Source organism: Salvelinus alpinus, chromosome 23 (assembly GCF_045679555.1).
Source record: "Salvelinus alpinus chromosome 23, SLU_Salpinus.1, whole genome shotgun sequence".
Lineage (NCBI taxonomy): Eukaryota > Metazoa > Chordata > Actinopteri > Salmoniformes > Salmonidae > Salvelinus > Salvelinus alpinus.
Genome location: NC_092108.1, coordinates 36455831 through 36483103, shown reverse-complemented (window position 1 = coordinate 36483103; position 27273 = coordinate 36455831). Strand labels below are relative to the sequence as shown.

Below are 27273 nucleotides of genomic sequence, written 5' to 3'. Positions count from 1 at the left end.
AGGTCAAAGGAATTGTCCGTAGTGCTCCGAGACAGGATTGTGTCGAGGCACAGATCTGGGGAAGGGTACCAAAACATTTTTGCAGCTTTGAAGGTCCCCAAGAACACAGTGACCTCCATCATTCTTAAATGGAATGAGTTTGGAAACACTCTTCCTAGACCTGGCAGCCCGGTCAAACTAAGCAATCGGGGGAGAATGGCCTTGGTCAGGGAGGTCAACAAGAACTCGATGGTCACTCTGACAGAGCACTAGAGTTTCTCCGTGGAGATGGGAGAAACTTCCGAAAGGGCAACCATCCCTGCAGCACTCCACCAATCAGGCCTTTGCGGTAGAGCGGCCAGACGGAAGCCACTCCTCAGTAAAAGGCACATGACAGCCAGCTTGGAGTTTGCCAAAAGGCGTCTAAAGGACTCTTAGACCATAAGAAATAAGAATCTTTGGCCTGAATGCCAAGTGTCACGTCTGGAGAAAACCTGGCACCATCCCTACGGTGAAGCATTGTGGTGGCAACATCATGCTGTGGGGATGTTTTTCAGCGGCAGGGACTGGGAGACTAGTCAGGTTCGAGGGAAAGATGAACAGAGCAAAGTACAGAGATTCTTGATGAAAACCTGCTCCAGAGCGCTCAGGAATTCAGACTGGTGCGAAGGTTCACCTTCCAACAGGACAAAGACCATAAGCACACAGCCAAGACCACGCAGGAGTGGCTTCGGGACGAGTCTCTGACTGCCCTTGAGTTGCCCAGCCAGAGCCCGGACTTTAACTCGATCAAATATATCTGGAGAGACCTGAAAATAGCTGTGCAGCGACGCTCCCCATCCAACCTGACAGAGCTTGAGAGGATCTGCAGAGAAGAATGGGAGAAACTCCCCAAATACAGGTGTGCCAAGCTTGTAGCGTCATACCCAAGAAGACTCGAGGCTATAATCACTGCCAAAGGTGCTTCAACGAAGTACTGAGTAAAGTGTCTGAATACTTATGTAAATTTTTTTTTTTTTTAATGTATAAAAACCAGTTTTTGCTTTGTCATTATGGGGTATTGTGTGTAGATTGATTGGGGAGGGGGATCATCCATTTTAGAATACGGCTGTAGCGTAACAAAATGTGAAACGTTTTCCATTAATAGACAAATCCAGGTAGGTCCCTCCTCGTTTTGGCCCGTTTGCTTCCGTTTGCTTCCGTTTGCTTCCTAGTAAATACGACACAGTAGTCAGTCCTGCGTTTGAAAATAAAGCAAAATAATGTGCGAAAGTCTCATCTCATATACTAAACAACAAAGTCAGTCATTGTCGTGACACATCCATAGCAGGCGATCAAACAGACCTGAGCTACGCAATAATACATATTTCGGTTTCCTCTGGAAGTGTCAAACAGGAAAAGACTGAAGGTTGACGACAACTCCTTCTCGGGCCGGAGGCGTAGACAACAGCATGAGGACACGGCGCTCTCTGTGGCATTATTTGATCACTCAATGAAAGAGCACACAAAGCTATGAAGATAAAAGAACAGGATGAGACGGAAGGATTTCTTTCCACTTCTTTTTTCCTCCGCTCTCATCTCTCCATTTCAAGAGAGCCCCCCCCCCCCCCCCCAGTAGCTGAAATGGCTTAATGGTATTTGTTTAGAATGTCAACTTTAACCCTAGTAACACACACAGTAGCCAATGTCATTCAACAAGTCCCTTATGAGAGACAATAAGAATGACTACAATTAACAACAGGAAACGCAGAGAGATTACTAAAGTATACGAACTGCATGGCCAATGCAAATGCTGACACGCAGGCACTAAGGCATATACACAAAATCACAGCTCTATAAAAATTAAAGATTTGAAGCTAGAACTACAATAGCCTAATGATAAAGATGCCAAAAGCATATTAAAGATTCAGGAGTGGATGAAACCAGACTCACTGCTACTAATGAGGATTCCTGAACCTGACACCAATGCCAGTTCATTTTTCAAAAGGACAGGATGAAGAATAGAATTACATCCCAGACAGACAGTTGTAAACAGGTTGAAACCACCCTCCTTTTATTTTAAATGTGATATGTACAGGAAAAAGGTCTGTTTACATTTCTTAATATATCAGGTCAAAGTCTGAAAAACAATTGCACTGTGCTTACAATAGCTTTATACTTTAAACGTCATGATACATACAGCATTGTGAAGTCAGACGGGATACAAATACACTGATCCCCCTAATGCAGAGGCTTATTTTAACTTTCACTGTAAAAAACTAGAACCAAACAACGAAAGCTTTTCAGGGAAACAAAAGTACCCCAAAACAATCATGACATACTGTACCGAAGAGATTCAAACGGTATGTGAAAAATACTTGGTGTAATGGTGTGTCAGTTAGCTACAAAAAGGATCTGACCACATTGTTTTCCCTCCTCAGGCACTTATTATAGACCTCTGAACCTAGCCATGAACTAGCCTGGTCCCAGGTCTGTTTGTGCCATCTTGTTAACTGCACCCGGGCTAGTTTTCCCTAGGTACAGATCTAGGATCAGCTTTCCCCTCCCCCAATCCTAACCATTAGCGGGGGAAATGCAAAACTGACCCAAGATCAGCGACTAGGCCGAGGGAACTTCATCCTACACCCTTGTTAACAACGATGACCGTAGACGTAAACTAGACAGCACAAACAGATCTGGAACCAGGCTAGCAATGGACACCAGACAACAGATTCCCACCAGACTGCAGACATTGGCGAAGTACTGCAGAGCAGACGACATAACACTCTTATTTCCATGTTAGACATGTTCAACAGCTGATACAGGGAGTTCGCTCTCTCAAACCATGGCCTGAGTCCCAAATGGCACTCAAACTATTTAGCTCAACTATAGGGATCTGGTCAAAAGTAGTGCACTATGTAGGGAATAGGGTGCCATTTGGGACGCAGCCTGCGTTAACTCACAAATGGAAGCTAATGCATTTCATATGACTGTACTTGGCATAGGGAGAACACATTGAAGCACATCTCCAAAGCAGCGAGGTGCCAGACACTTCTGTTATAGTATACCGCGAGGCGACACAGAGTACATACGCCAGTCATTTTCTTTCTCTCCCCTTTTGTGTATTCACCACACTCTCCTTTGTTCGGTTGCATTCATCTCCACCATTCTGTACATTTCATAGACATCCGAGCATCGTCACATTAAAGGCCCATTATATACAAGAGAAGAGTGACTCACTAGTTCTCAGCTATACGACAGCTGAACACAACTACCACTCAAACACAATTTCATATTTTTATTAACAAAGGAAGATGGGTCGATTAAACCGAAATCTTGCATCAGTATTCCGGTTGTCTCTCTTTCTGTTTCTTTGTGGAGCGAAACCGTGATGTGGCCCTCCACTCCGGAGCAGCCTCTTGCGACTGTGTTCTGTTCTTTGGCTGTGGCAGGCAGCAGGTGGCTTGTGATGAAAAATTCAGTGCAGGGCTGGCGGGGGAAGAGGAGAGGTGGGGAGGAGGAGAGGATGGAGCCAGAGACAGGCAGACAGGCAGGCCAGGTTAGCCGTGCCCAGAGCAGAGAGGCCAGGCAGTGGATCAGAGACCTCTCTCTCACTCTCTGTGGAGACGACACACACATGAATCATTTATGAGGGGCCTTCATTAATAACCAGTGCTATGCCCTCCTTCTCCCCCTCCTTTAACACACTCCATCTCTTTTCACTCTCTCTCTCTCTTTTCTCGAACCCTTTGGGGACTACTGAAGGGGCTTCTCATAAAGACAAAACGATTAAAACAGATAAATAGAATACTGAGAGAAGCTCAGCGTTGTTGTTTGGACTTAGTGTTAGAGTAGTACTGTCTAGGCAGCCTAGGGGTTTTTCCTGGCCAGGGGTGGGCAAGGGGCAGGGGTGACAGGTCATGTAGGAGCCATGGTTAACAACACCAGACCACAATGGAAGTGTCAATGATGGAGACCACACCACACTCGCACATCGCTCACTCACATTCAGACACACGGTATCTCTCACATGCACGCATGCACAAAGGCACACACACCCACACATACACACTTGTCCCTGGCTTAAAATAACGTCCGTTTGCCTATCTGTTTGATTGTCAGAGCGTGAGGGTAACAGATGTCTGTGAATCACACAACACTACTACCCAGAAAGCATTGTGACCATAAATACAGAAAGTCTCACTTAACAACAAACAGTCTGTAGGAGGGGAACATGACTGACTAGGACTGAATGGAAGACTAAGAGGTCACATCCCGGGTAAGCTATTAATTCAAACACCCACTGTACAGTCCCTAACTCTTCTTAGATCAATCTCGGCTAATCAGCTACTCACGTTGTCCACAACTGTGGCCCCCTCTTGCCTGTCCCTAATCCCCTCAGGAGTAGAAGGAGCTTCCCCATTCTATGCTAAGCAGCTCCTCAAGTTGTCCACATCTTCCACAACAGTGGCCCCTCTTGCCTGTCCCTATCCCCTCAGGAGTAGAAGGAGCTTCCCCATTCTATGCTAAGCAGCTCCTCAAGTTGTCCATATCCATCGCCACCAATTGTGGCCTCTTGGAAGCCCTGTCCCTTCCCCTATACCTTCCCCTTTCCTCTGTTCCCTCAGGAGTAGAAGGGCCTTCCCTTCTCGGGCCCCTGCAGCTTGTTGAGCCTGGCCAGCTGGGAGGGCGAGGGGGGTACGTCCTGTCTATAGGGGCCCTTAGGCGACACAGGGTCCTTGTGAGCCGAGTACCCGTCATAGGTGTTGTTCCCGGGGTGTTCCTGTGGGGGCGCTAGCAGTAGCTGCTTCCCTTTGGCCTCCTGCTCCCTGCGTCTCTGCTCCTGCCTCAGCAGCTCCTGGGCCTCCAGGAGGACGCGGGCATTCACGCCGCTCATCCCCGGGTAGCCGTTTCTGGAGCCCTTGTAGCTAGAGTAGCGAGGGTTCTCCTTGGCCGTCTGGAAGCCATCACCTGGCGGGTAGACCTTGTCCCAGGAGTCCTGCGAGATGGAGCTGGGGTTCTTCCTGGGTTGCCTGTGGAGGGAGGGAGAAAGTGTGAATGAAAGGTAGTGCGAGACACGAGTGAAAAGAGCGTTTTAAAGAGGAAGAGTGCATTGACTCAGAAAGAGAAGGGTGAGAAAGTGAGAGAAAAGGTGAGACTACAGAAATAGAATGACTAGAATGGGATTCAATATTCAAGCCAATGATCCCATAATGGGTGGACTGGACTGGCGTCTATTTATACTGTACCCATGGGAATAAAACAGCCTGCCATTTAGAGTACCAGTGGTGATGCTATTTCTACGGGTGAGACACGAGTGAAGATGTTAAGAGGGTTTTAAAGAGAAGGGGTGCAATGACTCGGAAAGAGGAGATTCCACAGAGAGAGGCCGGGCCAGACAAAGCCCAGCACCACCCATAACCAATAGGCAATTTAGCACACAATAAAAACATAGAAACACATAAACCTAGAGGGACAGTGACACAGCCATTTCCATCCATATAGCCCTTTTGTGAAGGACAGACAGGCCCATTGGGTTTGACAGGCAGTAATAGCAGCCCTGCTGCAAATGAGACTCAACCGGACCCACTATGTCACTCTGGCGGTTTCACAGTAGAAATCTGACATGGTATTTAAAAAGGAGGAGCTGTCAGCCTCCTTCTTCCATACAACATACAGTCAGTCAGCCCTGCAGATGTGTGTGTGTGTGACATCACCCCGACTCATGCTTGACTGGGCACTTTGTGAGCTCTCTGTGTTCAGCCCATATGATATGCATGAGTGTTCAGGCCTAGAGCACAGCTTATCTCAGGGGCAGGAGAAATGGAATAGACTGAATAACATCAACGAACCAGACCTGGGTTCAAACACTATTTGAAATCATTTCAAATACTTAATCTGTGCTTGATTGAGCTTGCCTGATGGACCAATAGAATAGTCCCAAAACTGTAAACCCCACCCACCTGGCACTCTAGGCAGGATAGAGAAAACACTCAAAGTATATGAAAGATTTCAAATAGTATTTGAACCCAGGTCTGCAACTAACAGGCTTTTGTCTCAGAGCCATGCATAATTAGTGGATTTATCAACCAACTGTGAAGAAGAAACCATATTATTTCTGTATTTGAAGAAGAACCATTACAATGAAAAATGTGTGTGATACCAGACCTTTGTGTAAAGATGACCGGTTAGAAATATACTGACCAAAAAGATCAACTCAACACGCAACAATTTCATTGATTTTACAGAGTTACAGTTCATATGAGGAAATCAGTCAGTTTAAATAAAGAAATTATGCCCTAATCTATGGATTTCACATGACTGGGAATACAGATCTGTTGGTCATAGATACCTTAAAAAGAAAAGGGCCTCACAATCTCATCATGCTATCTCTTTGCATTCAAATTGCCATCGATAAAAATGCAATCGTGTTCGTTGTCAGTAGCTTATGCCAGCCCATACCATAAACCCACCGCCACCACGGGGCAGTCTGTTCACAAAGTTGACATCAGCAAACCGCTCGCCCACACGACGCCATACCACGTGGTCTGCGGTTGTGAGGCCAGTTGGACGTACTGCCAAATTCTCAAAAATAACGTTGAGATGGCTTATGGTAGAGAAATTAACATTCAATTGGCAACAGCTCTGGTGGACATTCCTGCAATCAGCATGCCAATTGCACACTCCCTCAAAACATTGTGTTTTGTAACAAAACTGCACATTTTAGAGTGGCCTTTTATTGTCCCCAGCACAAGATGCACCTGTGTAATTATCATGCTGTTTAATCAGATTCTTGATATGCCACACCTGTCAGGTGGATGGATTATCTTGGCAAAGGAGAAATGCTCAATAACAGGGATGTAAACACATTTGTGCACAACATTTGAGAGAAATAAGCTTTTTGTGCGTAAGGAAAAAAAAATCGGAAATCTTTTATTTCAGCTCATGAAACATGGGACCAACAATTTAAATATTGCGTTTCTATTTTTGTTCAGTGTAGATATGCTTTCTTTCAACCCATAACATACAGTACAAGTCAAAAGTTTGGACACCTACTTATTCAAGGGTTTTTCTGTATTTTGACTATTTTCTACATTGTAGAATAATAGTGAAGACATTAAAACTATGAAATAACACATAAGAATCATGTAGTAAGCAAAAAAAAGTGTTAAAAAAGTGTTAAACAAATAAAAATATATTTTATATTTGAGATTCTTCAAAGTAGCCACCCTTTGCCATGAGGACAGCTTTTCACACTCTTTCACACTCTCTTCTCAACCAGCTTCATGATGTAGTCATGTCAAAAGTTATCGTGGAATTTCTTTCCTTCTTAATGCGTTTGAGCCAATCAATCTCAGTCAGCTGTGTTGTGACAAGGTAGGGGTGGGTGTACAGAAGACAGCCCTATTTGGTAAAAGACCAAGTCCATATTATGGCAAGAACAGCTCAAATAAGCAAAGAGAAACGAAAGTTTCTTCAAGGGCAGTCGCAAAAACCATCAAGCGCTATAATGAAACTGTCTGTCATGAGGAACGCCACAGGAAAGGAAGACCCAGAGTTACCTCTGCTGCAGAGGATAAGTTCATTAGAGTTACCAGCCTCACGAATCAGCAATTAACTGCACCTCAGATTGCAGCCCAAATAAATGCTTCACAGAGTTCAATTAACAGACACATCTCAACATCAACTGTTCAGAGGAGACTGCGAAAATCAGGCCTTCATGGTCGAAATGCTGAAAAGAAACCACTACTAAAAAGACACCAATAAGAAGAAGAGACTTGCTTGGGCCAAGAAACACGAGCAATGGACATAAGACCAGTGGAAATCTATCCTTTGGACTGATGAGTTCCCACAGTGAAGCATGGAGGTGGTGGTGTGATGGTGCTTTGCTGGTGACACTGTCTGTGTTTTATTTAGAATTCAAGGCACACGTAACCAGCATGAGTACAACAGCATACTGCAGCAATACGCCATCCCATCTGGTTTGCGCTTAGTGGGACTATCATTAACCCAATTGAGATGGTTTGGGATGAGTTGGACCGCAGAGTGAAGGAAAAGCAGCCAACAAGTGTTCAGCATATGTGGGAACTCCTTCAAGACTGTTGGAAAAGCATTCCAGGTGACTACCTCAAGCTGTCATCAAGGCAAAGTGTGGCTACTTTGAAGAATCTAACATCTAAAATATATTTTCATTTGTTTAACACTTTGTTGTTAAACCATATCCTCCACATATGATTTCATTTCATTGACATAAAAGGACAATTGGGCTGTTTCTCTGTGAGTAATGTAAACCAGCTATCGCTTCTCCATTAGATATTGTGCCAGAACCGTACATATGATGTAAAAAGAGAAAGCGAGAGGAGGGATGGAGGAGGAACATGTGGCATTAGTCACATTCTCTATGTCCCAAATGGCACACTATTCCATTCCCTCAGTGCACAACCATAGGGCTCTGGTCAAAAGTAGTGCACTATAATATGGGGAATAGGGTGCCATTTGGGACGCACTTAGACAGACAGTGTTCTAAAGAGACCAAAGCTACGGCAGCTGTTGCAGTGGGAGGCCCTTTGGTCCTGCTGTAAATGGCATGACTTTGGCTGTGTGATCAATGCTGTTTCATTGATGAATATGGGCTCTCAACAACAGTCATTGTTCAAATGATGCATTTGAATTGGAACCCCTTGTTTAGCAAAGCTTCCCCAAGAGGAAACTGACCTTTATCTGAAACGAAAGCTGTTTTTGAACGCATAGGCCAAGATTCAGCCATTCAACCAACGACAGCAGCAGTTGTGTGTGTGTGTGTGTCTGGGGCCATATGAAATCCATCAAAATCACACAAGCTGATACCAGGCCCCATATTACTCCAAGGCTGTGGTCTGGTCATCCAATGGCATTTTGAAGGTAAACAATCAGATTCTTAAGATAATACAAAACAGGTTTATCCAAACAACTGGCCTTAATAGAATTACAATGAAATTACACCACAAAGCCACAGGATGTTTCTTTGACCAGGCATCGGAGACATTGGTACAATAAATCTCCGCTTTAAACAAATCTGCTTCTTCAAATATTTAACAAGCGGGATTCTGTATCAACAATCAAGGATTAAGCAGCATTGATGAAGTACTAGCTCGGAGACTAGGAGATTACATCTTGGTGATAAGTCATTGCTGACTGGAGAATGTAGGGTCGAGAGCATACGGGGGATTTACTGTTACATACACTACATACACAAAAGTATGTGGACACCCCTTAAAATGAATGGATTTGACCATTTCAGCCACACCCGTTGCTGACAAGTGTATAAAATCGACCACACGGTCATGCAATCTCCATAGACAAACATTGGCAGTAGAACGGCCTCACTGAAGAGTTCAGTGACTTTCAACATGGCACCGTCATAGAACGCCATCTTTCCAACAAGTCAGATCGTCAATTTTCTGCCCTGCTAGAGCTGCCCCGGTCAACTGTAAGTGCTGTTATTATGAAGTGGAAAGGTCTCGAAGCAACAACGACTCAGCCGCGAAGTGGTAGGCCACACAAGCTCGCAGAACGGGACTGCCGAATGCTGAAGTGCGTACAAATCGTCTGTCCTCGGTTGCAACACTCACTACCGAGTTCCAAACTGCCACTGGAAGCAACGTCAACCCAATAACTGTTCGTCGGGAGCTTCATGAAATGGGTTTCCATGGCAAAGCAGCCGCACACAAGACTAAGATCACCATGCGCAATGACAAGCATCGGCTGGAGTGGTGCAAAGCTCGCCGCCATTGGACTCTGGAGCAGTGGCAACTCGTTCTCTGGAGTGATGAATCACGCTTCACCATCTGGCAGTCCGACGGACTAATCTGGGTTTGGTGGATGCCAAGAGAACTCTACCTGCCCAAACGCACAGTGCCTTCTGTAAAGTTAGGTGGAGGAGGAATAATGGTCTGGGCTGTTTTTCCATGATTCAGGCTAGGTCCCTTAGTTCCAGTGAAGGGAAATGTTAACGCTACAGCATTCAATTACATTCTAGATGATTCTGTGCTTCCAACTTTGTGGCAACAGTTTGGGGAAGGCCCTTTCCTGTTTCAGCATGACAATGCCCCCGTGCACAAAGCGAAGTCCATACAGAATTGGTTAGTCGAGATCGGTGTGGAAGACCTTGACTGGCCTGCACAGAGCCCTGACCTCAACCCCATCAAACACCTTTGGGATGAATTGTAACGCCGACTGCAAGCCAGGCCTAATCACCCAACATCAGTGACCAACCTCACTTATCCTCGTGGCTGAATGGAAGCAAGTCCACGCAGCAATGTTCCAACATCTAGTGGAAAGCTTTCCCAGAAGAATAGAGGCTGTTATATCAGCAAAGAGGGGACCAACTCCATAGTAATGCCTATGATCTTGGAATGAGCAGGTGTCGACATACTTTTGGTCATGTAGTGTATCTCAGGTTACTGTAAAATGTGTCTCTTGGTTCAAACTCACCACTGACTGTACTAGTTCAGCTGCAGAGCAGTCCGACCACACGCTTCCTCCAGTTTCTACGGTCGCTAGCAAGGTTTGCAATTTGATGTGGTTGGACCTACTTGTTTTCAACATCTACTAGGCCTTGACAGTTTAGTGTACTGTAATTGTGGAGGGTCTGGGGAAAACCACCCCCTAAAGTTAATTAAACTGATTACAGTTTGCCCCACACACACACACACACACACACACACACACACACACACACACACACACACACACACACACACACACACACACACACACACACGCACACACACACACACACACACACACACACACACACACACACACACACACACACATCTACATCTACCATTCACAGTCCAGTCAAGCTCATTTAGCAGCTTCCCACTACACAAGCATGACCTATCCTATAATCCCTCAGCCAATCACAAGCATGAACTATCCTCTAACCCCTCAGCCAATCACAAGCATGAACTACCCTCTAACCCCTCAGCCAATCATAAGCCACAGAGAGACACACCACTTCCTGTAATAACACACATATCACGTAGATCAAAGGTAACCACTATCTCAGATTAGTGTGATCATGTCAGATTACTGGGGCTGGTAACGTGATACAGCCTGGCTGCACAAATGGCAACCTATTATTTACATCTTGACTACTTTGACCAGGGCCTATAGGGCTCTGGTCAAAAGCGTACTTTATGTAGAGAATAGGGGGTCATTTGGGACGCATCCCCAGACTATGGTTTCACAACACATCACTGGGGGCACATTGCCTACTCTCCAGGACACCTACAGCACCTTCACAGGAAGGCCAAAAAGATCATCAAGGACAACAACCACCCATTTACTCAATCCTGCACCTTAAAGGCTGCTGCCCTACATACAGTTGAAGTTTAAAGTTTATATACACCTTAGCCAAATACATTTAAACTCAGTTTTTCACAATTACTGACATTTAATCCTAGTAAACATTCCCTGTCGTAGGTCAGTCAGGATCACCACTTTATTTTAAGAATGTGAAATGTCAGAATAATAGTAGAGAGAATGATTTATTTCAGCTTTTATTTCTTTCATCACATTCCCAGTGGGTCAGAAGTTTACATACACTCAATTAGTATTTGGTAGCACTGCCTTTAAATTGTTTAACTTGGGTCAAATGTTTCAGGTAGCCTTCCACAAGCTTCCCACAATAAGTTGCGTGAACTTTGGCCCATTCCTCCTGACAGAGCTGGTGTAACTGAGTCAGGTTTGTAGGCCTCCTTGCTCGCACACGCTTTTTCAGTTCTGCCCACAACTTTTCTATAGGATTGAGGTCAGGGCTTTGTGATGGCCACTCCAATACCTTGACTTTCTTGTCCTTAAGCCATTTTGCCACAACTTTGGAAGTATGCTTGGGGTCATTGTCCATTTGGAAGACCCATTTGGAAGACCAAGCCTTTACGTCCTGACTGATGTCTTGAGATGTTGCTTCAATATATCCACAATTTTCCATCCTCATGATGCCATCTATCTTGTGAAGTGCACCAGTCCCTCCTGCAGCAAAGCACCCCCACAACATGATGCTGCCACCCCCGTGCTTCATGATTGGGATGGTGTTCTTCGGCTTGCAAGCCTCCCCCTTTTTCCTCCAAACATAAGGATGGTCATTATGGCCAAACAGTTCTATTTTTGTTTCATCAGACCAGAGGACATTTCTCCAAAAAGTACAATCTTTGTCCCCATGTACAGTTGCAAAACGTAGTCTGGCTTTTTTATGGCGGTTTTGGAGCAGTGGCTTCTTCCTTGCTGAGCGGCCTTTCAGGTTATGTCGATATAGGACTCGTTTTACTGTGGATATAGACACTTTTGTACCGGTTTCCTTCAGCATCTTCACAAGGTCCTTTGCTGTTGATCTGGGATTGATATGCACTTTTCGCACCAAAGTACATTAATCTCTAGGAGACAGAACGCGTCTCTTTCCTGAGCGTTATGACGGCTGCGTGGTCCCATGGTGTTTATACTTGCGTACTATTGTTTGTACAGATGAACGTGGTACCTTCAGGCGTTTGGAAATTGCTCCCAAGGATGAACCAGACTTGTGGAGGTCTACAATTGTTTTTCTGAGATCTTGGCTGATTTCTTCTGATTCTCCCATTATGTCAAGCAAATAGGCACTGAATTTGAAGGTAGGCCTTGAAATACATCCACAGGTACACTTCCAAATAACTCAAATGATGTCAATTAGCCTATCAGAAGCTTCTAAAGCCATGACATCATCTTCTGGAATTTTCCAAGCTGTTTAAAGGCACTGTCAACTTAGTGTATGTAAACTTCTGACCCAGTGAAATTGTGATACAGTGAAGTGTAAGTGAAATAATCTGTCTGTAAACAATTGTTGGAAAAATTACTTTTGTCATGCACAAAGTAGATGTCCTAACCGACTTGCCAAAACTATAGTTTGTTAACAAGAAATTTGTGGAGTGGTTGAAAAACAAGTTTTAATGACTTCAACTGTACATAGACATGGAATCAATGGTCACTTTAATAATGGAACACTAGTCACTTTAATCATGTTAACATACTGTATTTTAGTCAATGCCACTCCGACATTGCTTATCGTAATATTTATATATTTCTTAATTCCATTATTTTACTTCAGATGTATGTATATTGTTGTGAATTGTTAGATACTACTGCCCTGTTGGAGCTAGGAACACAAGCATTTCGCTACACCTGCAATAACATCTGCTAAATATGTGTGTGACCAATAACATTTGATTTGTGCTTTGACAGGAATGACCCATTTGTATATGTGGACTGATAATATCAGGCTGATGTTATGTATATGAATGCATGATACCATGGTCACGGCAGTCAGCCAAGCGGTTAAGAGCGTTGGGCCAGATACTGAAACATCGCTTGTCCAAATCCCTGAGCCGACTAGGTGAAGAATCTGTCGTTGTGCCCTTGAACAATTGCTCCTGTAATTCGCTCTGGATAAGAGCGTCTGCTAAATGACTCAAATGTAAATTGAAAAAATATAGGGATTATGTTGAACGTGGAAAACATTGTATGGCCTATGTGTGTTCTCTCTCCCTTACTGTTACGCAGACGCACGCACGCACGCACACACACCCTCTCTCACCGTGGCAGGGAGCTGTACTGTCTCTGCGCCTGTTGGAAGGCGTCTCTCTCCTCCTGCCTCTGTCTCTGTCTCTGCACCTCTACAGACACAGAGTGACGGCCTGTCTGTTGTCCGTCTGTCTGGTACGGGCTTGGGCCTGTGTTGGTGTTGTTGGGCTGAAAGAGGGAGGGGCCAACATCCTGGTTATTCAACACACACAACTATCCGACACATACAGTACACCAGAGCCTTACATTTAAGAGTTTGGACATTGAGATTCGACCAAATGTATTAGGATGCATTTACAGTACATCTATGAATCTATGAATAAATAGAAGGGACTAAAAGTTGGCCAAACTCTCTAAATATATGGCTCTGCAATACTTACCAGGAGCCATCAAGACATGACCTGCTCTTGTCCTTCACCGTGGCCAGGTCAAACAGAGGTTAGACTGACAGACAGAGAGGAGGACGGAGGAGCATGCTGGTGACGCAGGGTGGACGGAGATGAGATGGATGTTAGTACTGTAGGTGTTAACGAAGCCTCTCAGCCGACGCCCTAGCACAGGTCATTAACCGTCCTGAACAGACAGAGCGCACGCCACGGAACGCCACGGAGGAACAGCGTCGTCATTCACTTATCTCCAGCTCCTCCTGGCAGGTGACTGTGGATGCCTCCCAAATGGCACCCTACTGTATACCCTACATTTTTGACCAGGGGCCTGGTCAAAAATAGCGCACTGTATATGGGAATAGGGTGCCATTTGAGTCACACATCCCATATATCCTCCACGGAACACATTGAAACATGTCGAGGAATGACTAACTACTACGCCTTCGTTCTCCTTCCCCATCTCTCATCAGCGAGGAGGTGGGTGTAATGGCTGCGGATCAGTCATAACACAAAGGTTATCTAATTACTTTGATGGGCCATGCCAAGTATTCATACAGAGTGCCACGCTCTAGCGGCGGAAGGGCCATAAAGCGATTTGTCCCATCATCGCAGGGAGAACCTCCGAGACACCCACATTAAACCTAATGAATCCTTTTAATCATCGGGGATTGATTGGCATAACCTGGGCTGTTGGGCGTGCTGTCACACTCTGTTGCCATGGCGACACCAGCCAGACCATGGACACCTAAAAGGTAGCTCATCTCCATCCATATTGCTAGCTATAGTAATTTCCAGATGTGAATTTCACTGTGCATATTACATATTGCATACGTAAATTACAGTTTGCAATATGGAGTGATTGGATATACATGATCCCTTTAGTGTCTTGAAATAATAACTTCGTAAGACAAGGAAACAAAGCTAGAAAACCACAATCTATAAAGCTTATCGAGGTATTAAAATGAATGCGGAAAGCGCTAAAATAAAATACGGAGAGGCAATATAAACGCTTCTGGCTGGCGAAAGCAGCCCCCGTGGATGCACTGCTCTTAGTGTGGTAAATGACCGCAATAAAGGTTCCCCAACGCAGAAGTAACACAGTCTATCAGTCACTGTGATCGAATTAGCCCAAGGAAGCCATGGTCGTGTTCAGTAGGGCACACCGTAGCAAAAAGTTTTGCAACGCAAAGTGACAATCTGTGTTCTTATTGGACGAGTTTAGGTAGTACCCATTGCCAAAACGTTTCTTCCCTACAGAACACAAGCCAGATTCCTCCACTCTCCTCTGGACCATAGTACTACAGTGAGAAATATACCATCCAGAGGGGTAGCAATCAGAGGTAGAGCTGTCTAACCTCCGCTAACCAGGAACACCTAACTAAACAGCATGCAGGACCAGATCATTAGGGAAGTGATTTGCAGCACAACTACAGACATGCTGGATTTCAGACAGCAGGCCCCAGCGGGCTATAGGGGAGATAATGCACAGGGCTGGCCTGACCTGTAATATCAAAGCCTGCTAAGAACACTTACAGTGACAGGGTCAGTGCTTCCACATGGCGGTACTCTCCCTTCACTGTTTACCCTATGGGCCCCAGAATGGAATTCCCAGAACTCTTTTAACCTTGTGTATGTAGAGAAGTCATTCTTCTTGCTGACTTGACCATAGAAATAGAATTACTAGAACGGACATTCCCATTCAAGTCAGCGTTCCGTAATGGGTGGGCCAGCGGCCATATTGAGTGTGGTCTACCCATTGTGTAATTCTATTTCTTTGGACTTGTGACACTAGTCTAGACTCTAGACTGAACACTATGGCCACTACAGAAGATGTTAATTGAACGTTATCTGCTGAGTCTGTCTCCTCACACTAAATGGAATGGAGTGGGTGGGGCTGGACTGATGGGATTAATTTTCTGATGTATAGGGCCTCTTAGTCTGATCAATTCACTCTAATAATGACACAGCTACAAATGCAGTTTGCATCCCAAATAGCACACTATCCCCTATATAGTAAACAAAGCATTGCACAATATAGGGCAAAGGGTGCCATTTGGGACACAGATACAATGTATGTACAAGTGCATGACTTTTTCCACATTTTGTTATGTTACAGCCTTATTCTAAAATGTATTGAATAAATAAAAAATCCTCAGCAAAAAAAACCTGAAATACATGATTTACTTGGGTATTCAGACCCTTTGCTAAGAGACTCGAAATTGAGCTCAGGTTCATCCTGTTTCCATTGATCATCCTTGACATGTTCCTACAACTTGATTGGACTGCACCTGTGGTAATTTCAATTGATTGGACATGATTTGGAAAGGCATACAAATCAAATCAAATCACCTGTCTATACAAGGTCCCACAGTTGACAGCACATGTAAGAGGGAAAACCAAGCCATGAGGTTGAAAGAATTGTCTGTAGAGCTCCGAAACAGGATTGTGTCGAGGCACAGATCTGGGAAGGGTTCTAAAACATTTCTGCAGAATTGAAGGTCACCAAGAATACAGTGGCCTCCATCATTCTTAAATGGAAGAAGTTTGGAACCACCAAGACTCTTCCTAGAGCTGGCTGCCCGGCCAAACTGAGCAATCGGGGGAAAGGGGCCTTGGTCAGGGAGGTGACTAAGAACCTGATTGTCACTCTGACAGAGCACTAGAGTTCCTCTGTGGAGATGGGAGAACCTTCCAGAAGGACAACCATCTCTGCAGCACTCTACCAATCAGGCCTTTATGGTAGAGTGGCCAGACGGAAGCCACTCAGTAAAAGGCACATGACAGCTGCTTGGAGTTTCCCAAAAGGCAACCCTCAGACGATGAGAAACAAGATTCTCTGGTCTGATAAAACCAAGATTGAACTCCAAGCAGCTGTCATGCGTCACGTTTGGAGGAATCCTGGCACCATCCCTACAGTGAAGCATGGTGGTGGCAGCATCATGTTGTGAGGATGTTTTTCAGCGGGAGGGACTTGAAGACTAGTCAGGATCGAGGAAAATAATTATGGAACAAAGTACGGAGAGATTCTTGATGAAAATCTGCTCCAGAGCACTCAGGACCACAGACTGGGGGTTAAGGTTCACCTTCCAACAGGACAATGACCCTAAGCACACAGCCAAGACAACGCAGGAGTGGCTTTGGGACAAGTCTCTGAATGTCCTTGAGTGGCCCAGTCAGAGCCTAGACTTGAACCCGATCTAACATCTCTGGAGAGACCTGAACATAGATCCAACCTGACAGAGCTTGAGGATCTGCAGAGAAGAATGGGAGAAACTCCCCAAATACAGGTGTGCCAAATCTATAGTGTCATACCCAAGAAGACCCAAGACTGTAATTCCTGCCAAAGGTGCTTCAACAAATGATTGAGTAAAAAAGTCTAAAAACCTGTTTTTGTTTTGTCATTATGGGGTATTGTGTGTAGATGGATGAGGGGGAAAAATTATTTAATCCATTTCAGAATAAGGCTGTAATGTAACAAAATGTGGAAAAAGTCAAGGGGTCTGTATACTTTCTGAAGGCACTCTATATGCACAGGGAGCATAATTGAGTTTTCAGCGACATATGTTACCATTTTCCATACTTTGGCAATCAGTATGTCAGAAAAAAAAAATCTAAGAACACAAAATTACTGTTGATTACTGTGCGGTTCTGTAAGACGTTGGTTATTCTGTTATTTTGAAATAAATTGTGATGGCAATCATGTCTGACTCCCTTCAACGGTGCAGTCATGGGAACAGGGTAACTTTGCTTTCTATCAGTAATGTAAATAAACAATGTGATGGTATTATCAAGGACTTTAAATCGGCAATCAGCAGTTGAAACAAAGTGATTTGGTAAAAAACTGAGTGTAGGGGCTGGAGAAATGTGACCACTCTCAAATTCACAGACAGAGCTATGGATGCAAGGACTGACCATCCATGATATCAAATGTACAGTTTAAACATGTAGTGTTTGTTACATTTACATTGTTTACAAACATTGGAGTAAAACAAGCTTATATTTCGTGTTCTGATGGGGTACAACAGTTGAACTAAGCTCATGAGGCATTTATAAGTTATATCCCTCAGCAATCAATGACTACATATCATTCATTTATAAGTCAAAAAATGGATGAAGCAACTGCAGATTGCCCCTTTAATGACCATGCCTGAGTCCAAAATAGCACCCTATTCCCCTAAGGCTCTGGTCAGAAGTAGTGCACTATACAGGGAATAGGGTGCCATTTGGGACACACACAATATGTACAGGCTTGACTGTGTAGAGCAACAAAGCGCAGCTTGAAAGCCCTTTCCCACACACATTGCACACTCAGTGTCTCAAAACAAGACCAAGCTTTTTATTCGATTTATCATCATCACCTCTAAATGAAGCCCGGGGCTCGTATGTACGAATCGTCTCAGAGTAGGAGTGCTGATCTAGGATCAGTTCTGCATTTTAGATCACAATGAATGATCCTAGCTCAGTACTCCTACTCTGATACACCTAATTCATACAGCCCCAGAGGTCAATGGAGTCTGTTCATGAGCTCTCCATTTACAACTGTTAGAAAACTCATTCAAATCAATCCTTAGACAACGTAATATAAACGCCATATAAAGATTATAAAAACGGTACATGTTGACAGTGTCTAAACCAGCACTAAAAACAACATCACACATATATAGGCCTAAGTGACAAAAGTTGAATTAGTACAAATGTATTTCATAACAATGTATAGGATTAATACAACCAAATATTTAAATATATACAGCAGTGGTTATAGGACAAAGACATGACACAACAATATATACATATTCTAGAAATATTAAAGTAGTGACTTTCAAACATTAGGCAAATTATTTTGCTGATAATTCATAATTTTACGTTGTAACAGACAGAATGTAAAATGTATACTTAAGGCATACTGCTGGTGTAATGGATGGAAGAATAGGACACAGTGCAGTCTTTATCTAGGAACCATATACCTTCAATTACATCATAGAAAGGTATTCTGTAAGAATTATCAAGACATTTCCAATGTTTTCCAAGTGTAATTGTTTGAATTATCACTCATCCTATTGTGGTGGTCATGCCATCAAAAGAATACAAATTCACAACGCCTGAACCTCTTCTCTAAAAAGGCACAGTTAAAAACCGACAATTACGGGGGTGCTTTCTTATCACACAGAACGAACCCCCGCAATCAGACAGACAGGAGTCCATTGGTCCATGAGAAGGTGGGCTGGTCCTTGTTTTGTGAGAGACAAACAGACATACAGACCAACAGATGGCATTGATGGCAGATGGGATGAGAAGGGTGGTACGACGGGGTTGGTGGTCGTGACGGGTGGGGTTAGAGGTCAGGTGAGCGTGCCAGAGGGTCACATGCTCCTAGACGCATGCAGGTGGAGATGTTGGTTGCATCCAAAAAGGCACCCTATTTTCCATGTAGTGCACTACTTTTAACCAGGTCCCATAGGCCTCTAGACAAAAGTAGTACACTAAATAGGGAATAGGGGGCCATTTGGGACTCAGCCGTTGTTGTAAGAGTTATTGGGTCGTTCCATATGATTTTAATCCCTTTCTGACTGCATCCCTTTTGATTTGAACGGAACCTTCCATACATGTTTGCCTGTGGTAGACTTTTCTGACCTGAATGCCAAAACATTCAGGAGACCATTTTGCATACCCCACCATACCATGAGAAATCCATGTTTTCATCACTGAAAAGGATAAAAGGTTGAGTTTGATATTATTTAAAAGCTTACAAACAGGATTGTCAAAGTATTTTATAATTTGAACTTTGAGCACTTCTGGGTCACTCCACAAAGAGTGCCTTTCGTGTGCATCCCTTTGATATTTTATGTAGAATTTGTGCACCAATATTGTATTTTAAAAGCCTGTTATATTAAATGAAGTGCTCTTTAATATATACCACATGGATAATTAAATAAATCTGATTTTTAATATTAATAAACACTAAAGGGCCAAAATTCAGCATTTTGACACGTCCCTCCATACACCCTCTGACTTCTAAGAAGATTTTTACCCATTTTACCCCAACATTTCTCCACTTAACACCAACATTTCTACACGTTTTCACCATTATTCTAAAGCCCTAGTTATTTAGTTGCTGTGACAAAGTCATTTCTGAATATGATTATTTATTTTATGTTATTAGTGATTCTTTTAAGGTCAACCCTGTTACATGAACTGAACTCTCGTTTTAATATGGTAAAGAAAAGAAAAAAAGACTTTGAACTAATAGCCAAATCATAGTGTAAAAGCAGGTGAGCCGGTCCTACTCATTTCCTGGTGTATTGTGGTAGAAAACTGAGCGGATTGAGCACAACACCCTTTAACCAATAGATAAATAGACAGGCTAGAAATGTTTTAAAAATACAAAAATTGTGAAGCTAGAATTACATTTTCCCTCCCTGTTGGACAGAACAAGCTTCCATTCCCCCTGTCACAGGTGTATTTATGGCTGATTTAAGATGAAGTCGCCAAACCTGTTACGGTCGTTGAAATCATATGGAACAACCCTATTAGAGAAGAGCCTGGGTTAGGTGGGAGACTCAGAGGAGTTAATGAGAAGAAGCTCCACAGGCTGAGGTTGTTCAGTCAGTGTCATACTGGACAGTCCATACTCAGGGCTGCCCCGGTGGTTGTGAGGTTAGTGGTAGTAGGAGGCTCCATGATGTAGCCAGCCAGCCAGCCAGCCAGGGTATTAGCAGCCCTCCTAGGCTGGCAGTGGTGGAGGTTGGTGGTGGTTAGTGAGGGGGTCCATGGAGGAGGTCCATGGAGAGCCAGGCAGGACCGACCTGGTTCTCAGCCCGGTCTCAGACACTCACCCAGGGCTGCTCGAAGCTGTAGGTGCGTCTCCGGTCGTCAGGGTCGTCGTCCCCCCTGGCCTGCTGGAACTCGTGCCTCAGCCGCTGTATCCGGTCGTGGTTGCTAGGCGCTAGTCTGTTGCTGCAAGGGGTTGAGAGTGAGAGAGGAAATACTACATGAGCATGGTGGTGACCCATTTGGAACAAGTCTGTGTCTCAAAATGGCACAACATTTCCTATATGGCACACTACTTTTGAGCAAAGCCTAGTCAGTGCATTACAATAGGGAACAGTGTACCATTTGGGACTGTTTCTATCAGCATAGGTGGGAAATGGTCCAGAAACTTGACTGTAATACACAGTAGAGCAGCGTTTCCCAAACTCGGTCCACAGGACCCCAAGAGGTGCACGTTTTGGCTTGTGCGCTAACACTACACAGCTGATTCAAATCAAAGCTTGATGATTAGTTGATTATTTGAATCAGCGGTGTAGTGCTAGGGCCAAAAACCAAAATGTTCACCCCTTAGGGTCCCAAGGACAGAGTTTGGTAAACCCAGCAGTAAAGCCTCAAACATGAATCAAACTAATGTATACTAATGTATTATTCATAACCATGGAGTATGGTGTCCCTAATGGCACCATATCCCTTATATAGTGCACTACTTTTGACCAGAGCCCTATGAACTGTCAAGAGAATAGGGAGAATTTGGGACACAACCAAGAACAAAGCAAAGTAGTGTGAACAGTCGATAGTCAAGCTACATCCTCAGGCCACACATCACTCACCAACTTCCGTCCATTGTCTCTAAGCACACTCATAAACAACCACGGCCCATTAAAACACATCACCTGGCTTGTCTGCTTACTTATTGAACTGACCTTGGCCAGAGAGAAAGAGGTCCTCTGTAGCTCAGTTGGTAGAGCATGGCACTTGCCATGCCAGGATAGTGGGTTCGATTCCTGGGACCACCCATACGTAAAATGTATGCATGCATGATTAAGTCGCTTTGGATAAAAGTGTCTGCTAAATGGCATATATTAAGTCTCTGCATTATACAGTAGAGCAGCCCTTGTCCCAGAAGCAGTGATGAAGATTAGGGCTGTTGCGGTGACTGTATTTCCGCCACACCGGCAGTCAGGACGACAATAAAATTCCATGTGAATCGTTGAGTCACGGTAATCTCCTCTTATGCACTCTGGACATGCTTAGGTAGTACCCAACTTGCTAACTACTCAGGACTATATTGTTCCTCCATCAGGTCCTAATGGCCTGGTACTCAGGGCTCTATTGTCCCTCCATCAGGTCCTAATGGCCTGGTAGTCAGGGCTCTATTGTCCCTCCATCAGGTCCTAATGGCCTGGTACTCAGGGCTCTATTGTCCCTCCATCAGGTCCTAATGGCCTGGTAGTCAGGGCTCTATTGCCCCTCCATCAGGTCCTAATGGCCTGGTACTCAGGACTATATTGTCCCTCCATCAGGTCCCAATGGCCTGGTACTCAGGGCTCTATTGTCCCTCCATCAGGTCCTAATGGCCTGGTAGTCAGGGCTCTATTGTCCCTCCATCAGGTCCTAATGACCTGGTACTCAGGACTATATTGTCCCTCCATCAGGTCCTAATGGCCTGGTACTCAGGGCTATATTGTCCCTCCATCAGGTCCTAATGGCCTGGTAGTCAGGGCTCTATTGTTCCTCCATCAGGTCCTAATGGCCTGGTAGTCAGGGCTCTATTGTTCCTCCATCAGGTCCTAATGGCCTGGTACTCAGGGCTCTATTGTCCCTCCATCAGGTCCTAATGGCCTGGTAGTCAGGGCTCTATTGTCCCTCCATCAGGTCCTAATGGCCTGGTAGTCAGGGCTCTATTGTCCCTCCATCAGGTCCTAATGGCCTGGTAGTCAGGGCTCTATTGTCCCTCCATCAGGTCCTAATGGCCTGGTACTCAGGACTATATTGTCCCTCCATCAGGTCCTAATGGCCTGGTACTCAGGGCTCTATTGTTCCTCCATCAGGTCCTAATGGACTGGTATTCAGGGCTCTATTGTTCCTCCATCAGGTCCTAATGGCCTGGTAGTCAGGGCTCTATTGTTCCTCTGACATCAATGCAAATACAATCAAAAATGGCCTGGTAGTCAGGGCTCTATTGTTCCTCTGACATCAATGCAAATACAATCAAAAATCACATCAAAGACTTATCATCAAAACAGAATGGTGCTTTTAAAACTCATCTCACTGTGATTGATTTGAAGAAAGAAGTTCAACAACAGGTTGAAACAGTGTAAAACATGGTCATTGTGGATGTTGTTTCAAAGCCTAACACAACTAAAAGTACAGAGCTTTCAACAACCATACGCATATGAATTAAACACCCATACGTATATTAATTAAACACCCATACGCATATTAATTAAACACCCATACGCATATTAATTAAACACCCAGACGCATATTAAACACCCATACGCATATTAATTCAACACCCATACGCATATTAGAGCTTATGCATACACATATACCTATATATGCCCAAGCGTGGGAAAAAAAACTGATTTAAAATTGAGATTGTGCCGTTATACAATACATATTACACATGGCAGAAAAACATTACAAAAAAAGTTATTTAAGATGTTTTTGGTACATAATAGGTCAAGCCTATACTCCAAATTTAAACAAATTCTAGTAATCGCCTTTGAGTGTGGCCTGTATTATTCTGTATTCTGGGTGGACTGGTTACCTTATACTATTCTCCAATAACCGGAGTGGTCTATCCAGCATGAGTGGAAACAAACCTGTGGGACAGTGACCTCCATTTGCTATTTGAGTGCATACGGATGACTTTTTCCCTTGCCCCTGTTCGTACCCATTTGATCATGATAATTGTACATATTAGTAAAGACAATATTACATTGAGAATAGTCTGATGGGTGATAATATGATCACTTGATGAGAGAACAGTTTGTGTAGCCTGAGGCAAGGAACAGAGCGCAAGCTTTTTTTGCGACGTTCTTAAATCATCAATAGCCTTTATTCGTACCATGAGGCCCATTACATGTTTTGATTTATAAGACATTCTAAGGTTTGTATCTCTCACAAGTACAGTTGCCAAATAACTCAATCTAGCGTATAGGACCTGTTTCAAATGATCACTTTTACACTCAACAGAGCCACTTCATCTGCGCACTCGCTCCGGAATGGGAAAAATATCCTATCTATTTTATTCAGCTAAGTTCAATTATATTCTTCTAACTATAAAATCATATAATATAAAATAACGGCATAGGACTTATAAGCATAACGTGTCTGCTAAATGAACAAGACTACAGCATGCAGCATAGCCTTGATAACATCCAGTAGGCAAACTCATATTCTGTCCTTCTGATATACATTTTCTTCATTATGTTTCTTTAGACCTACCTAAAATAAATACTGGATATATTGTGATGGTGAATATTAAATTGATTTAGTAGACTTTTTAAATGTAGATGTTCCAAAGGCACATCAGCGGCTTGTATGAGCGGAGGCATGGAGATGCTAAATGTGTTTATGTTAATTAGGGTCAATTACCGTGAGACCGGCGGTCTTTAGCATGACAATAAGAGAGCCGGAGAGAGAGACAGAGGGGTGGGAGATAGGACGCCCAGCTATGTACGTGGAGGTCATCTGTGGTCCCCTGGAGTGAAGCTAATTCAAACCTGACATCATCTCTGTTAGACTACCACTCTGAACAGCCCTGTCAGGTGACTAGAGAGCATCAGCAGGAGAGAGATCAGAAGTTGACTTTTCAACTTTCAAACACAGCCAGTAACTTTCCTGGACATCCTTTTATGATCTCTTTAAAAGCCCCCAAAAAGGCCAGCTCTTAAAACTCTCCTGTCTCAGGAGGTCCTATAAAATAACCTTACAACATCCCAATCATTAACAACAAAGCATTGCTTCCAAAAACCAGACAACTGAAACAGACAGACACATTGAAGGCTGTTTGGGGATCTATGAAATAACCTCATACGTTATCTCAATCATTACCAAAAAAAGCATTGGATCAATACCTAAATCATTACTGACAAACATTGGTTCCATAACCATAGAACATATTCATTAAGCCCGTTTAGGGTAGGAAACTCCCATGTGTGATCTGTCAAATCACTGTGATATTTAACTCAGCCATGTCCCCTTTGAACACATATGACCCCGGGGCACCATGTGTGACCCTGCCTATAGGTCACAGCACCATCAGCGTTCAGGACAACAGAATGCCTTTATTAGATATTAGCCTACCATGCAACCTGTGAACAGATGACTCAGAGCACTGGGCTATTCCCTATGTAGTGCACTACCTATGACCAGGGCCCATTAGTCTCTGGTCAAACATAGTACACTAAGTAGGGAATAGGGTGCAATTTGGGAGCACCATAGGATATATATATATATTTTTAAACAGTTATTGCTTAGAATGATAGTTTTGAAGCACTGTCATTTTTCATAATACTGGGGCTGGCTAATATTGAATTGGAAAAAGTGTGTGTGTCTCAGTGTGTGTGTGTGTGTGTGTGTGTGTGTGTGTGTGTGTGTGTGTGTGTGTGTGTGTGTGTGTGTGTGTGTGTGTCAGTGTGTGTGTGTACACTACTCTACATCATAACACTATGAAATGGAACAGAAATGTTTGGATGTTTCAATGTACCCCTCGGTATCACCCAATAAGCCTTTAAAAAGGGATTTAAATTATTAAGGAACACAGGATTTTTAAAAGGCTTTCCTTCACTGACAGAAAACTAAATCAACCATAGAAAGTAACAAAAGAGAGTTAAGGAAATCTCCTGCAGTGAGGTGAGGGAGATTTAACATTAGAGTTTCATCCTATGGACAAGCTCACTCAATATCTGCTGCTGTGTCTGGCCTGAAAGGTCAGCGTTTACAGACTTTGGCCTCTGGGGCTCAATAACAACAGACTCCCAAACGGCACCCTATTCTTTGCGTTTAATCCCAGGCTGTAAAAGCCATGGGCCCTGGTCAAAAGTAGTGCACTACATAGCGAGCCATTTGGGACTTAGCCTTGGCCTGGCAGGTGACTGGTAAGCTATTTATTTCATGTTATGATAGGATGTGCCCTTTAAGTTTTGTCTGTGGCTTTAAGCTTGGTCAGGACTAGGACAGTAAGAGGCTACGACTTCAGCAGAACAAAATAATGCCTACAGCCAAACAAAACAACTTCAAAAACATGATTGGCGGCCCAGAGAGTCACACCAGTCCGGCCTTGACCGGGAGGAGTCGGTGGAGCTGTCCCCCAGGTGCTGACTCACGTCTGCGTGGCTCTGGGTGAACGTAAAGACGTACAGGACTCTCATTATTTCCACTCAAAATGGACAGCAGATGTTCGCAGCCATAAATCTAAAACCTGAAACTCTGGTTTGGGAGGTACAGAGAAAAGTGACGGGTCAAACTTTGAGCCATTGACCAAAACTCAACTCCTTGAGTTTTGGTCAAAAGGAGCCGTCACATTAGCCTGGTCGCAGATTTGTTGGTGTTGTCTTGGGTGGCTATGCAACACAAACAGATAATGACCATAGGAAGTTGGCTAGACAGTACAAACAGATCATGAAACCAGGCTACTGTCACATCGCAGTCCCTATTAATTATCCCTCCCCAAGGAGGTCAAAATCAAAGGCTGTCTATAGGGGAGCCCCTACAGTAGAATGTAAAGTACAGTAAATGACAGTAGCAGCTGATCCAAAGGCTCCTAATCCCCTGGATTAAATCTGAATGGCCTCTTTCAGAGCTCCTCTTCCTTCCCAGCCTCAGGACACAACGGGAGCATCTCACAGATAGAAATGGTACACGGCAGCAATGGAAAACACCCATCCTGATCATATTAATATGGGGTGAGTTGTAGACCATGGTTCTTACTGGACTCCAGAGGGACGGAAAGAGTACCACTGGGAGCGACTGAGGCTTTACGAATCCAACTCTGGATGAGCAGATCATCCCTGTTCAATCCCAGGCTGTAAAAGCCAGCTGCTGTTCTGTCAATCTCACCACCAGCAGTCAGCTCTTTCTATGCACTGTTCCTTTTTTTCTATTTAAAAATTTTACCCCATTTTCTCCCCAATTTCATGGTATCCAATTGTTAGTAATTACTATCTTGTCTCATCGCTACAACTCCCGTACGGGCTCGGGAGAGACGAAGGTCGAAAGCCATGCGTCCTCCGAAACACAACCCAACCAAGCCGCACTGCTTCTTAATACAGCGCGCCTCCAACCCGGAAGCCAGCCGCACCAATGTGTCGGAGGAAACACCGTGCACCTGGTTACCTTGGTTAGCGCGCACTGCGCCCGGCCCGCCACATGAGTCGCTGGTGCGAGATGAGACAAGGATATCCCTACCGGCCAAACCCTCCCTAACCCGGACGACGCTAGGCCAATTGTGCGTCGCCCCACGGACCTCCCGGTCGCGGCCGGCTGCGACAGAGCCTGGGCTCGAACCCAGAGTCTCTGGTGGCGCAGCTAGCGCTGCGATGCAGTGTCCTAGACC

General features: G+C 44.2%; 1 protein-coding gene across 6 annotated transcripts in view; it reads right to left on the bottom strand.

The window, feature by feature from the left end:
- Positions 1-1999: 1999 nt before the first annotated feature.
- The window catches only part of LOC139550896 (partitioning defective 3 homolog), a 249251-nt gene continuing 223977 nt past the window's right edge, over positions 2000-27273 (bottom strand). For 5 of the 6 annotated variants that reach the window (XM_071362135.1, XM_071362140.1, XM_071362138.1 and 2 more), the window contains 3 exons: positions 20774-20894; positions 13568-13722; positions 2000-4991 (listed from right to left, as the gene is read on the bottom strand). In XM_071362135.1, the coding sequence (XP_071218236.1) occupies positions 4583-4991; positions 13568-13722; positions 20774-20894 (685 nt within the window). In that variant the 3' untranslated portion in view covers positions 2000-4582. The remainder of the gene's footprint in view (positions 4992-13567; positions 13723-20773; positions 20895-27273) is intronic. The other variant, XM_071362137.1, reaches the window with a different exon arrangement.